We start from the raw sequence: 14494 nt of genomic DNA, 5'->3' as shown, positions 1-14494 counted from the left end.
AAAATATTTCTTAGTTAATCTTAATGCCAGATCAAAGCCATTTATTATGCAGATCTATTAGCACCTAGGGTGACAAATCTTTTTTGCATTGCATCCATAAAAAGTTAGAAGCAATTTTTAGTTGGTTTATTCATAATTTATCGAAACTAATTGAATTTTAAATTCTTTTTGGGACATGAACTGCTTTTGACATTTGCTACATCTAGCTGACTGGTTTATGTTTCATAACTCAATCTCAAGTATTGGCTTATTCAAAATGAGCTTTGATATATATTTATAAATAAATATATAAAAATAAAACATTGCATTTTTGTTTGTTTGTAGTTATTTTTTTTTGTTTTTGGCATGTAATTAAAGCGGTTTGCTGACCAGCTTTTGACGTTGTTTGTTATTTGAGTTTGTCACATTTGCATTTTAAGGTAATTAAATTAAACACAAATTGTGCTTAGATGCGTAACGATACGGAGACTTCACAAACACTCAATTGTTTTACAGTTAATTGAAAATTATTGAAGTACAAGTGGACGACATCACCAATGCCGCGACTTGGGCTCATTGACCGTCGGATGCGTACGAATATATTCTAGCTGACGCTGCAAGTGCTTGGGCATATAATCTCCACTCGGCTGATATCCATTGGCATCGGCTACATAGGTGAAGGTGACGGGCAGACCCTCCAGCGAAACGTACTGCACCACGCCCACAGCGCCATGCTCATTGCCAGCGCCTTTGGTGGTTATGCCATTGGAGGTCTGAAACTCAAAGTTGTAGTGTCCCAGCTTATTGGGCGAATCATAGCGATAGTAGATGGTGTGTGGTCGGGCGTTTGGTTTGGCTGGACGCTTCGTTGTCCTAGTCGATTTGGTTGGTGCAGCATCTGTGAGCAACAGCAGAGTGCAGAGCAGGAGCAGCAGCAACAGCGATTGCTAGGCAGGCATAATGGTTAGGCCAAGTACCAAAGTAAACAGAACAACAAACAAACCTTGTCAAACAGGCGCACATTCATTGTAAAATACTGCAGTGTTCTATATAATCAATATATAGTATAATTCGATATGTATTTGTTGTTTTACTGGATTAAGACGTCGGGCAAGATGCGGGCATTGATCTAATTGCTAGCGCGTTGAAAGCTGCACCGACGACGACAACTGCTAAGCTCGAAAGTTAATTGAGAACTGCCAAAAAAGCATTTGGCAAATGCACAAGGAAGCTTTTAATATTATCCACAGTTCTGATAACTCTCTCAGAGCTTAAAAAACTTTTGTTTCATTGTTAAGCGGTCAGTTCTAAAAATCTGAAACTCGCAGCGTATAATTTACACACAAACAAAGGCAAATATTAGTTAAATAATCAAATGAATATTATTAAAGATGCATGAATGCTTATGAGTTGCAGCCGCGGCCAACTAACTTGTTTCTTTGATTTATGTCAAATATTTCGATAATAGTTTAGGCAAAACAATAAAGCAGACGATTCGCTGGGTGTGTCACCAGCTCAAGCTCAATTACATGCGTTGACACTGACCGCACACTGGTGCGCACAGTGGTGCAGAACTGCTAAAATAGCAGTCAAGTTCAATTAATGAAGCAGCTAATTCAAAACAACTGCGCTAATTAATTTCAAGTGTATTTAAATTCTTGAAGAACACGCAAGCGGTGTGTTAAAGCTAAATATTTATTGCTTGTGCCAGTGCAATTTATTGAAACGTTTTTTAGTACAATTATAACATTTTGTCTGTCACTGATTAATGAACTTGATATATTGGCCATATCGAAATGCGTTATTTAACAATCGTCACGCAAGGCGCTCAAAACGAGTTCCCAAACTGAAGTCTGCCTTAAATTTTCATTGCAGCTTTGCCACACTGTGGCGGCGGCATCAACCTTAAACTATGCAGACCTAGACCTTGCACGAGATCGACACACACGCATACACACTCAGCAATGATCCATATGCATATACATAAATACATATTTAACGGCAAATTCCCTAACAACTTGCCGCGCGCTCAAGGCGGTCTGAGCATAAAAAATCAATCACTTAATCAATCAATATGCTTTGCATGTATATATGTGTGTATGTGTGTGTGTGCATGTGCATGAGCCTCTGACATTTTAAGAATTTAAAATTATTTAAAATAAATTTAATAAAATTGCGTTAACTAGCCGCACAAGGGCAAACTTTTGTTGAAAATTTGTTTTCAATTTCGACATAATTATTATTTAAATTTATATTTTGTTGCGAAAAGCTGCTGCGCTGTATTTTTAACTTAATTCCTTCATGGACAACATAATTAATAGATTTAATTTAATAACAGCTTAGCCTTAGAACCTGCTGATGATTGCTAAGCAGCGATATGCGAAACACGAAAAACTCGAATTTCAGTTAATCCAACTTTTGTTGTGGTGTGAAATATTTTTTTGGAACTTTTCAGTTGACAGCAGACCTCACAGTTAAGTGCAAACTAAACTGAAAATATATTTATTGCTTTGGGGAATCATTAAAGATATTATGGTCGATTATCAAATACTCTTGAATGGTACAAATACAAACATTTGTATATTTTTAACCAATGCAGTCATGCAGCGATTGAGCTGCTCAGCAGCATAGCTAACTGGAAATCGCATAGATTTTTAATATAATTCAAAGCTCAACACTTTTTAATAAAAAGTGAATCTGAAATAAACTGAATAAGTTTATGCAAACTTCTTGTCTATGGAGGCGGCAGCATTGAAATTCCATTCTGGCAGCATTAGCATAACTGGCGTATACGTAATTCCCGTTATGAAAGGCGACTCATTAGTTGGTTGACTTTATGGTCATTTTGCTCATGCTGCTTTTTCAATAGGTTAAGTTGCCCAATTTGGTAGCATATCGTCTAGGCGGAACTACTTCCGATAGAAATTTATGTGTTCTATTTAATATGTTGTTGAACTCTTTATGAATATACAGACCAAGCTATTGTTTTGCATGCTATCTGATTTTATGATTTGATGGCTTTTAAATATATGCAAAAGCAAATGGAATGTGCTCTAACATGGAGATAAAAATCAAAGCGCAAGCATTGCAAGCGCTTCCGTATAAGAGAATGCCATCTGTGCTCTTAGCTTAAGAGCAGCTCCATATTTGAGCTTAGCTTGAAAGTAAAAGCATCGCAAGTTGCTTTGAGTAATGGTACAATCACTCAAACTTAAACTCAACAGGTTCTAATGATGGGAATTAAGCATTAATGAGCTCATTAGTTAGTTGAAGGAGTGCTGCCAGTAGCGAACAACAAAGAGCTTGGGGTTCTAATTGGCAAATAGCTGGTAATAAATTATGTTAATATTCTAATAATTCTTTTCGTCTGCTCATAAAGTGCACTCTCTGGGCCATAAATATTCTGTGTCAATAAACCAGCTAACGGAAATGATTGAACGAAGCAGTCAGTATCAGCGGGGGCTTCGATCATGTTTCGCGTCTATAATTGCGAGCGAAGATGCTGCCAGCATGTTCACAAACAATAGACCACCGAAACCGAAACCCAAAGCTATTGACACTTGATTATGTTTATTGGTTTTTCATCGGTTTTGCTTTGGGGCCCAAGCAAAGTTTTTGTCGCTCTCATATATATAAAGTTGGTAACATGCGCTGGCCTAAAGCGCAGTACGGCGGCTAACTTTGAACCTCACACAGCTCGCAGTGAGATCAGCGCGTCTTGGATACGAAATATACGAAACTCAATAAATATTAAGTGAATTTATAATTTTGTGATTGTGCAGCAGCAACGGCAAGAAATATGCGAATTATTGTAAGCGTCTCTCAATACATCAAACCTTGTGAAATTAAATAAATGATTACAAATGCTTTCGCTGCAGTTAAGCAGCTTATTGTGCCTGGCGCTATTCTGCAGCCAACTGGATGCCCGACTGGTGCGCATACGACGCATACGCCGCCTGGTGGGCGGCAGTGAGCGGGATGCTCAAATAACGGACTATCGCGTGCAGCCAGCGGACGATGAGGGCGTATTCAAGTACGCCTTCAAGACCAGCAATGGCATCGACGTGCAGGCAGCGGGCAACGCACTTGAAACCATTGGCATTTTCAGCTACACCTCACCCGAGGGTGTGCTCATCGAAACACGCTACATAGCCGATGAGCTGGGCTTCCATGTGGTGGGTCGACATCTGCCACAGCCGCCGCCCACACCGAGCTACATTCTAGAGTCCTTGGAGTACATTCGCACACACAACGAGGATGGCACGCTTAAGCGACAAACGTTCTAGGCGCATTCATTGTCAAGTGCTTCAGAAGGCTGATCTATCATATAGCTATAGATATATATAAAATACATGTGCATCGAACTGTTGCTAGTTGTTGTAAGTTAAAGCGGCGCAAATGCTTAGAATCTCCGATCACATCATTTCCGCGTTTCTTGCTTTTGCTTAAGGCACACAGCGAATTATTTATAACATATTTTTCCACTTTAGGCAAATAAAAATCTTATTTACATAGACACAGCTTTTATTTGATCTTCGTCAGACCCTAACAAATCAAGTCTTGTTAGCACATTATCTTCACAAAATCATGTGGACATTATGACGTCTTTGTTTGCCCAGTCAATAGCCAAATATTCCTGAGAATCTATTGATTGAATTTTCAAGTTTCCATACAATCTAAGCATTTGCAAAGTTCCCCAACACGTTCGGCACTGTCGAACAATTAAGAAATAATTAATAAATCCGTTGCTTACAAATGTTTGCAACAAACAACTTTATACCTTCTTTTTTGTTATTGTCTTTGGTATGCGTAAAATCTTTGAGCTTGTGGCTTTACATCATTCTACAATGGGTATGAGCATCAAAGCTAGCTAGGCAGCAGCTAGACTGCCGGATTACAACTTCGTATAAAAATTACCTACGCTCTCAGAGACTTTGTCTGAGAGCCAAAGTAGAATTTTTATTAACATCGAAGTTCACAGTGTCAATACAAAAGTTGCTCTCTAAAGAAAAGAAAACTTAAGAGGCCCTTCGAGTTCGGAGAGCGGTTGCTCTTCTGACTTCTGTATGGTTTATTAATGAAATGCTGTTGTATTCGTTGCATTCTGGAAATATGTGTTGAAGTAGTCAAATGCTTTCGATTTTTAGAAAACTTTCGTCAACATTTTTTTACATTTTTAGATATTCTTGGCAATTCCTTGAAAGTACAGCAAAAGATTTTCCGCTCAAGTGTTCACTGCATTAATTGACGAACTTTATTTAACGATAACTACGATAAGAACTAATAACGTGCATATGTATGTATGTCTCTATATAACAAATGACTGCCACAATACTTTGTGTGGATGTGAATGTGGATGTGGATGCTGTGTGGATGCTAAGTGCAGAACAATACGCGAATTATCGTTTACTGATCATCCTTCTGCGCTGGTGGATGTGTGCGAATGTATTCGAGGGCGCGCAGCACATAGGCGGGCACGGGTGGTGGTGTGGGCAGATGATCACCCACGGGATGGTAGCCCTCCTCATCGGCGGTGTAGCTCAGCGAGATTTGTTCGCCCTCGGGCGAGACATAGGCAACGGCACCACGCACTCCCTGTGGATTGCCGGCTTCCTGCACCTGAATGCCATTGCTGGTCTCGTAGGCGTACTGATAGTTGCCCTCAGCATCGGATGCGTCGTTCTGGAAGCTGCGTATCTGTGCGTCCTTGTTGATATTGTCGGCGCAGGCGCAGCCAATGAGAGCGAGACAGAACAGCTGCAATCGTAGTGGAGAGTTTAGCAAAGGAACTGCTGCAATTGCTGCTTGTGGGGGGGACACTTACATATTTGTACATGATGCTGCTTGTTGTGGTGGAAGATGGGCTCTGGCGAGTGTTGTAAGTTGACTGTGGTTGCTGCAACTGCTTGCTCTACTCAGCGGCGTGGCGTCTTTTATATGTCCATGGTAGTTGGGTTTTCGGGTGTTGCTTTTTTTCTGTTTCATTTTGGCAAACGGGTTTTAATGACTTTTTACTGACATCTCTTGCTCTTGCTCTTGCTCTTGCTCTTGCTCTTGCTCTTGCAGCGCAGCGCAGCGCAGCTCTCAGCAATGCGCAACAATAATAATTGCCAAAAAATCATATTATCATAATCGAAACATTAACAACAACAACAACCAGAGCAGGAGCAGCAGCAAATGAAATGCGGTTAGCTACGATTCAAATCGATACGGAGCCTTTTAAAACACATGAGTCATTTACCAGCAATTTATTTTACATGCTTTAATTCGTTGTCAGTTTTTGCCTCACGCCGCTCTTGACTTTTCACTAAAAATATTAAATTATTTTGGGCTTTGTGTATATAGTATATAATAGCTACGCTTTAGACCAACTCTCAATGATTTTGATTTGCTTTTTACACCTCACACTGTTGTTGCCGAGGGCGCTTCGTTGTTGTTGTTGTTGTTGTTGCTGTTGCTGTTGAAGTTTGGTTTGACGCTCGTCAGGTGCACGTGCCCGTTTGGTAGCCGGCACAAATTGTCCAGCTTGAAAAAGTTGTTGAAATGCTTGGATGCGCAAGGTCAACATTCAAAATAGCTGACAGCCTCACCCCCCTGGGGGCAAACACACTACTAAAAGATCAAGATGAGATATTGTAAATTAGGCGTGTGGTTTTGTTAACATTTCAAATTTAAACAGTGTTAAGCCCATTGAATGATTTGATAGTTGAATGCTTTAAATAAAATAAACTAAAAATAAAATAAGTAAATATGTTTGCTTAAAAAAACCCTAGCAAAAACTTGTTTTATTGAACAAACGCTGCTTTTGTTATAGATAATTAAGATGTTCCAGCTAAATAAACTGAAGTAATATACAAGCAATCAAGCAATCCAACGCGCTCTAATGACAAACTTTCAAATGTATTTTTACCCCCAAATTTATTGCATTTTCAATACAATCTGCATATTTTTAAAAGATTTATTCGCTCAATATAAATAATTTATTTTAGTGCGAAACTAGTTTCGGCTTGCATACTTTACAAACTACCCTCTTGAGTAAAGTGCTGACAAATATACGACATTCATATATACAAATTGCAGAATCTATCATTTAAATCCAAAGCAAAGGCATAAAATTAGTTTGACATTTTAGCAATTCTAGTTTTTGCATTTCGGGCATGTCGTTAAGTTGTTGAGCAAGTTTGTGTTCTAAGTCATTTGTTTTTACACGTGGCAATTGCTTAGAGTGCTCCAATGGGCTTGTACCATAGTCTATTAATTGCCATTTCATTAGTGCCTTACACCCGTATGTATGTGTGTGTGTATGTGTTTTGCGGAATTGATTCCATGCCAGACTTGGCTAATTTATCATCGCACTACAAATTTGTATGCTAAATAGTTTGGAATTTTTTTTTGGCTAAGAATTCATCTATATTGCCTAATTAAATGATTAAACTGGTTTGCCAGAATTCCAAATGGCCCATGAAAACGAAATTGATAAATTGGTTTGCAGTTACCCATTAGATATTTAGTATGGCGCGGATGACAAGTCTAAATTTAAACTTGAAATAAATAGTTTTAAAAAGCAAGTGTAGGGTAAACTTTAGTTGCTTGTGCAAGCGCTGCTCGCTCTTGTGATTAATTAAACATAAAAGTTGTTCCATCTTTGAGCAGCAACAACAATAACAACAAATGTCGTTAAGTGCGGCAGCTAGGCTAAAAAAAATAAAAACAAAAACCAAACCTAAGCCACTTTAAGCACTTTTTCATTTTCAATTTAGGTTGCTGCCTTTTATTTGTATTTTGCTCTGAATTTTATGTAAATTTAGCTCATTGCTTTTTGCCTAAAATATGCACATAGTTAATACATACAACGCATGCTTACGCTTATGGCGGATTAGACAGGCCAAGACGTGCGTCTGCGTTGGCGTCTGCGCCTAACTCTGCCATCTGCTATAAAAGCGTTTGCATCTTCAACTCAATCATACAGAGTGATCTTGAAAACTATAGCAAGATGTTCAAACTTGTGAGTGCTGCGCGTTGATACTGACTACTAAGGATATAAAACTAATATGGAAACTTTAACAATTTACAGACCATTTGCTTGATTGCCGCTCTGCTGGTCTGCGCCCAGGCCGATAACATCAACAAGAACGCTCATGTGACAAGTGAGAAGTTCGATACCCCCGATGCTGAAGGCAACTATAACTTTGTCTTCTCGACTAGCAATGGCATTAGCCAGCAAGCGTCTGGAAATGCCGCCGGCGTAGCTGGTGAATTTGGCTTTGTTTCTCAGGACGGCCAACGAATCCAGATTACCTACACCGCTGATGAAAATGGTTACCATCCACAGGGCGATGCTATTCCCACACCACACCCAGTCCCAGAATATATCCTGAGGTCGTTGGCTTACATTGCCTCTCACTCACAACAAAGATTTTAAGTTAAACTACAACAATTTTCGTTTACAAACTATACTCCGCAATAAACCAAAAGCTATAGCTTGATATTTTTAATCAAGTGATGAGCAGTTCGATATAACAAATAACCTTGCTTATGTGAATGTTTAAACTATAACTAGTGGAATCTTCCACTATGCTCGATTGAGAGCTGGGCTTCCGTGTGAAATATGCAGCTAAACACAGGCAAGTGCCAGGCGGTGAAGGCCAGGAGATGCTGCATCATATCCTGGAAACTCAGCTAGATACTTAGGGATAAAACTAGCAATATACAGACAGATTGGTGCGTGATTGCAGAGCTGGCTGTATAAAATGAAAAATGGATAATAAAATCTAACGTTCAACTTCCGCATCGAATTGAAAGCATGGAGATCTGATCTGGAGCGTTGCGTATACCTCGAGCCAAAGTCGTGTCCAGCAGCTGCAGAAGTCGAAGCCTGTGGTGACAAATATAGCGAAGGATCGCGACTTTAAGGATCTCCAAACGCAGCATAAGCTGAAAACTGCCTACAACAGTTTGACGTCATTGAACAAGAAAATCCTGTTATTATCAATTTAATTAAAACGAAATAAATAAATAGTCTAGGGCTTAGGATAGTTTTTAGCTCTGCCAGCTCTGCCTTTTCTTGTCATTAATTGATCGTAAAAAAATCAATTTAATTGATTTTATTTTTAGTTCAGGTTGTTGCTAATTTTTACTCCGAATTTTAAGTAAATTCAAGTATTTGATTTTTGCATAAAATATGCACATATTAAATACATAAATTGTACGTTTGCCTACGCATACAATAAGTTATGATATAGTGGATTAGACAGGTCTAGTCTGCGCCTAATTCTGCCGGCTATAAAAGCGTTTGTCTCTTCATCCCAACCAAACACTGTAATTTTGATAACTGCAGCAAGATGTTCAAACTTGTGAGTGCAGCGCGTTTATACTGATTACAAAGGATCAACAACTAACATGCAAATTTTAATAATTTACAGACTATTTGCCTAGTTGCTGCTTTGCGCCCAGGCTGGTAATAACGACGCGAACGCTCAGGCGATTCATGAGTTCAACTCTTCCAACGCTGGTGACGGCAGCTATCAATTCAACAAAGATAGTAGCAATGCCATTAGCCAGCAGGAGTCTGGAGATAATGTTGTCAATACTGGTTCTATTGGCTCCTAATGGCGAGAAAGTCGCCATTACCTACACCGGCGATGAAAACGGTTACCAACCAACGGGCGATACTATTCCCACACCACTAGCAAATACATTAAACTAATAAACTTCCTTAAACTATAAAATATGTAACGCATTCATTTATCAAGCTAAACTTAAGCATATTCGGTCGAGGTGAAAAGTATAAAATTTAAAAATACACAGCGATCAGTCTTAAATTAATGCATAATGCAGACATGGATGCTGCAGGGCCAACAACTCCAACAACTCAGTTGTATCTTCTTCAATTTTCTTGTTGCAAAAATTGTATATATTTAATTTGTCATTTCAATGTAAATCCGACAGCTGACCGCCAAAAGAAATAAATACCCAGAAAGAGTCTAAAACATGATGCAATCGCCGCTATCGACGGGGTGCTCCCAAAACTGGTTTCACGGTTATTAACACTTTCGCTGCGTCTTGTGGATTCTACGAGCCAACGTGTAAGTGTAAGTAGGTCAGCTGCCGGCGCTTTATGAGCGCCCTGCATAATACACATGTGGCTTGATGTGCGGTTAACCCATTAAAATTACAATTTTTGTTTAATGTAAAACAATTATAATTACTAAAATAATATTATGAAAACGCCAACTTGCTGCGCATAACTTTAAACAATAATTATTAAATTTAAAGAAAACAAAAATTAAAGGCACAAAGGGGTTAAGCAACCATTAAGGTTACAACTGCGGCAGCACGCATAACCAGTTCCTTGTTATCCTTCAACACGTAAAATCGATGCGAACAACCTTTAGTATGTCTATATATTTATAGCGTATACAATTAAGCGTATATATGTAGGTATGTAAGTAAAAATAAAAGCCATGTGTTAGCGATACACAGAATCACCGCAGCAACAATAAATTAGCCCTGATTGACCCTAGTTTATACTGAATTTACAAGTGGAGATTGTGTACTTCACTCTAAAGCTTGCTGTCAGCCACTTCCTTGGCCTTTAGACGCGCTGCTGCAGCAGCAGCTGGTCCGAAGCGTTGTATAAAGTTATTGAAAGGTTCAATGATATCCTGAGGATTGTTCATATGCATATGATGCGTGCCATCAACCTCTAGATACTCGAAATTGGGCTTTTTCAATAACACCTCCAGCACTTCGTCATAGTACTTTTTATCCTCAAAATACGAAGACTGCAGGCCCTTGATAAAGAAATATGGACAGGAAATGCGACGAGCCATCTCCATGCACAGCTCCTGCGAGCCAATGGCGTAGTTGTAGAATTTCAGGCGTCGATCACGTGTGAAAAAGTATTTATCTGGATACTTGCCAGACTTTTGTATGTTTCGTGCCAGCATGTGCTTGCAGAGTTCCTTTTTAACCGAGTTGAATGTACCTATGTAGAGGCGCTCAATGAGCTCGTCGTATGTGTAGCTAGGCGGCTCGTTCTTGCTGCGATTGCGTTCGTCCTCGCGCAAAAATTCATCCAGACGCGTCTCCATGGTGCGTATGACCGATGGATAGGGACGCTGATGCGGCTTCAAAGCATCAATAGCTATAACCATGTCCACTTTATCCGGAAACACGGCGGCAAATACAAAGCATATAATAGCAGACATGGAGTGTCCCACCAGCGATACCTTCTCCCACTTGTACTGCTTCATAATCAGCCTTATCACATATAGATTATCTACTGCATTGTAGTAGCAGCCATCCGGCAAACGCGAGGAAAGTCCATGGCCAGGCAAATCTATTGATAGAAAAGCCACATCGGGTGCTAAGAAAGGCACCAGCAAATCAAATGTAGCCGCATTATCCTGCCAGCCATGCAGTCCCAATATGGGTTGAACATTCTGCGGGCCAAACCATTTGCCAGATATATGGCCCCAGGGCACAGTAATTGTAATTTCAGCAAACTGAAAAGCACATTTATTAATCAAGTATCAAAGTACAAAGTGCACACTTACTTGTCGAGTTGGCGGCTCGCCGGTGAGATCGCCTACGTGCCTGTAACGCTGCTTGAGATCAATCTCCTCATTTAGGGCGCCATCACTACAATTATCATCCAGCTCGAATTCCATGATGTTCGCTGAAATTGGTTAAAAGTTAAATACGGAAAAAAGACTTTATTCCAAGTGTTAAAAGCATTGCTTATCAGTGTTAATACTTGGAGATTATCAGTCGCGACACTGATAAGTTAAGCTGAGCACAAAGTGTATTGAAAATTTTAGGACAAATGCGAAAAACTAAATAGTTACTGTCATTTGCATTTTTCTGCGCTGCAAGTTGCAACATTACATTTATAACGGGTTACAAAGTTCAAGGTCACCTGCTGCAAGCAACAAAATCAATAACAAAACAAACTGTTGCAGTTGCGTCTGCGCTTTTGACTTACATAAAAAAACATTTATTCAGTTCTTACTCACACTTATTTTGATTGGCTCTTTATATCTAATATATAACGTATTATTTTTTTTCAGTTGCCTCTTTTAATCAGCAACTTTGTTTTACAAAAATAAGCTCAAAAATTAACTAAGCAGTAATAAACTAAGCAAAACAGCTGATAAAATCTAAGTCTGAGAGAGGACGGGTATTAGAGATGAGCTATGAGCAAAGAGAGCAATTGTGCTTCAACCTATCGATAAATTAAATTATCGTTTGCTTAATTTGATCTGAGTTTTCTAATAATTTAATTTCGTTTGTAATTTAAATTAAAAAAAGACAATTTATTTTTATTGCCTTTAAGGAATTGTTAGTGAGAGTGTTACTTTCAGCAGCTCATTGAAATATCTTAAAAAGAGTATAAAGAGTATTTGCAAGTTGCTCGTCTGTCCTCAAGTCAAAGTGCTTATCGTCGGTGAATCTGACGTAGTATTTCATCATCGTTTACGAGGGATTTTTTGTTACAACCGTGTAGATATTATACAATTATTATAAACCAACTAGACATGGCAGCTCTGAGAACTCGAGGACTGTTGCAGCAACTCACAAATGGCACACAATTAAAGTTTACCAAGCGTCTTGCATCAAGTTCAGTGAGCTCGCTAAAGACGCTTACCAAACATGTAGGTAACCAGAATAAACGCACTTTCACCTCGGCAGACAGATAACTTCTGATTCACTTTGCAGTACGATGAGATAAAAATCCCTGTACCTTGGGGCTTTGTGGCTGGCAAGTGGTATGGACCAAAGCATGTACGGCCGATTGTGGGCATGCATGGCTGGCAGGATAATGCTGGTACATTTGACACGCTTGCGCCGCTATTGCCACCACATTTGTCGTTTCTCAGCATAGATGCGCCAGGGCATGGACTATCCACATGGCTGCCGGATGCTGTGGTGTACCATTCAATAGATTATGTGCAGCTGCTGTTGCGTATTATGGAGGCATACAATTGGAGTAAAATATCTGTGATTGGTCACTCTATGAGCTCTATAAACGGCTTTGTCTTTGGTTCGCTGTTTCCGGAAAAACTTGACATGTTTATTGGTCTTGATGTACTAAAACCGCCCGTACGAAATCCAAAACAAGTTGTGAATACGCTCTCTGAGCGTCTAGCAAATGGCATGAAGATAGAGCGCAGACTGCGTAGTGGCTCTGAGCCGCCAGCCTATGAATGGGATCAGTTGGTAGAGCGCCTGCATGAAGGCACCAACAAATCCGTGGACATGGAGGCCTGCAAATATTTGCTGCAACGCAATTGCAAGCCTTCTACCCATGAGCCACATAAATTCTACTTCTCTCGTGATATTCGTCTTAAAGCCTCTATGATCTATACCCTTTCGCTTGACATCGTGCTGGAGATGGCCACACGCATAAAGGCACCACATTTATTTATTAAAGCGCTGCAGGCACCCTACTATGAGGATAAGAAATACTACGATGCCACACTGGAGGTATTACGAAAGAATCCATTATTCGAATACTACGAAGTTGAGGGAACACATCATGTGCATCTGAATGAACCCGAAAAGGTGGCACACATTATAAACTCGTTTATAAATAAGTATAGACCCGTGTAAGACGATGTTTAAAAAGTTAATATGTACAAATAATGATATTTAACGATATTTTGTTGAATATTTTTCCCTTCCCTTAATTATAGACAATTTTATTTTGTTGCTATTTAATTTAATTACTGTTCACACTAGCAATAACATTAAAATTAGCATAAATTACAAACTTGAAAGTGTTTTATTGTGTAAAATTTGCTGTTTGTGTATGGAATTGCAAGTGCAACTGAAAATAGGTAATAAATATCCTATGCACATGCTTATAAATTAAAAACTTACAAATTATTATAGTTAAGGGAAACAATTTAAACAAATGTTTGTCATGTGTTTAAGTGCTGATGTTAATAGCATTGCTTTGCACTGCAAAGTAAATCAAAATCGAAATCAGCGTTAATTACAAGCGCACAGTAAAACCTAGACGCAGCGAATATTTTAATACACTTTGACTAGGGATTCACAAACCAAAGGGCGACCCCATACAGGAAGTTTGAATTTCCAAAACAAGCTCGTTTTGCTTTTGGGTATACAAAAGCTTGATTTTGTCTGTGATAACTTGTTGTTCACACAGGCGGACGAACATTGTCCAATCTACTTAGTTTATCAGTTATACATGCTTCATGGGATCAAAGATATCTTTACATACATTAGCACACTTTAAGATACCATTTTGGGTTTTGTATAAAATATGTCAAAGTGCATAAAAACAAAAGTTTAAAAAATATGTAAAACTATGCTGAGTTCTAATATTAATGTTACAAATCAGAAAGCTTTATAAAAATATACAATTATTTGTAAATATAACAAAGGTTTTTGCTGATCTGCAACATTACCAGCGATAAATATACAAAAGTTAATATAAAATTTTAAATTATATAAAATAAATGTTTTTTGTATAATATAAATGTGTGTA

The 14494-nt window shown here is 38.8% G+C and overlaps 6 protein-coding genes across 8 annotated transcripts; 3 read left to right on the top strand and 3 right to left on the bottom strand.

The window, feature by feature from the left end:
* Positions 1-307: 307 nt before the first annotated feature.
* On the bottom strand, positions 308-1158 carry LOC108599347 (pupal cuticle protein Edg-78E). The gene is made up of 2 exons (XM_017986150.2): positions 983-1158; positions 308-926 (listed from the first exon to the last, which is right to left on the bottom strand). Exons 1-2 carry the CDS (start codon positions 1004-1006, stop codon positions 531-533), a joined length of 420 nt encoding a protein of 139 aa, XP_017841639.1. The 5' UTR covers positions 1007-1158; the 3' UTR covers positions 308-530.
* A 2608-nt stretch (positions 1159-3766) lies between these two features.
* On the top strand, positions 3767-4671 carry LOC108599271 (pupal cuticle protein Edg-78E). Its single transcript, XM_017986068.2, has 2 exons — positions 3767-3790; positions 3858-4671. The coding sequence occupies exons 1-2, from the start codon at positions 3779-3781 to the stop codon at positions 4263-4265; spliced, it is 420 nt and encodes a 139-aa protein (XP_017841557.1). The 5' UTR covers positions 3767-3778; the 3' UTR covers positions 4266-4671.
* A 669-nt stretch (positions 4672-5340) lies between these two features.
* Positions 5341-5885, bottom strand: LOC108599307 (pupal cuticle protein Edg-78E). Its single transcript, XM_017986109.1, has 2 exons — positions 5804-5885; positions 5341-5736 (listed from the first exon to the last, which is right to left on the bottom strand). The coding sequence occupies exons 1-2, from the start codon at positions 5813-5815 to the stop codon at positions 5386-5388; spliced, it is 363 nt and encodes a 120-aa protein (XP_017841598.1). The 5' UTR covers positions 5816-5885; the 3' UTR covers positions 5341-5385.
* A 2072-nt stretch (positions 5886-7957) lies between these two features.
* Positions 7958-8487, top strand: LOC108599368 (pupal cuticle protein Edg-78E). The gene is made up of 2 exons (XM_017986173.1): positions 7958-7984; positions 8054-8487. Exons 1-2 carry the CDS (start codon positions 7973-7975, stop codon positions 8399-8401), a joined length of 360 nt encoding a protein of 119 aa, XP_017841662.1. The 5' UTR covers positions 7958-7972; the 3' UTR covers positions 8402-8487.
* Positions 8488-10191: 1704 nt separating this feature from the next.
* LOC108598818 (probable serine hydrolase) lies at positions 10192-12097 on the bottom strand. Of its 3 annotated transcripts, none has more exons than XM_017985566.1 (3): positions 11997-12097; positions 11538-11659; positions 10192-11486 (listed from the first exon to the last, which is right to left on the bottom strand). In XM_017985566.1, the coding sequence occupies exons 2-3, from the start codon at positions 11649-11651 to the stop codon at positions 10542-10544; spliced, it is 1059 nt and encodes a 352-aa protein (XP_017841055.1). In that variant the 5' UTR covers positions 11652-11659; positions 11997-12097; the 3' UTR covers positions 10192-10541. The 3 variants fall into 3 exon arrangements, with proteins under 3 accessions (XP_017841055.1, XP_017841053.1, XP_017841056.1); XM_017985564.1 differs by lacking the exon at positions 11997-12097 and adding an exon at positions 11829-11884; XM_017985567.1 differs by lacking the exon at positions 11997-12097 and adding an exon at positions 11738-11798.
* A 207-nt stretch (positions 12098-12304) lies between these two features.
* Positions 12305-13670, top strand: LOC108598782 (probable serine hydrolase). The gene is made up of 2 exons (XM_017985522.2): positions 12305-12635; positions 12700-13670. Exons 1-2 carry the CDS (start codon positions 12519-12521, stop codon positions 13591-13593), a joined length of 1011 nt encoding a protein of 336 aa, XP_017841011.1. The 5' UTR covers positions 12305-12518; the 3' UTR covers positions 13594-13670.
* The last annotated feature ends 824 nt before the right edge of the window (positions 13671-14494 follow it).

The sequence above is a fragment of the Drosophila busckii genome, chromosome 3L, assembly GCF_011750605.1.
Source record: "Drosophila busckii strain San Diego stock center, stock number 13000-0081.31 chromosome 3L, ASM1175060v1, whole genome shotgun sequence".
Taxonomy (NCBI): Eukaryota; Metazoa; Arthropoda; class Insecta; order Diptera; family Drosophilidae; genus Drosophila; species Drosophila busckii.
This window is presented reverse-complemented; position numbering and strand designations above follow the sequence as displayed.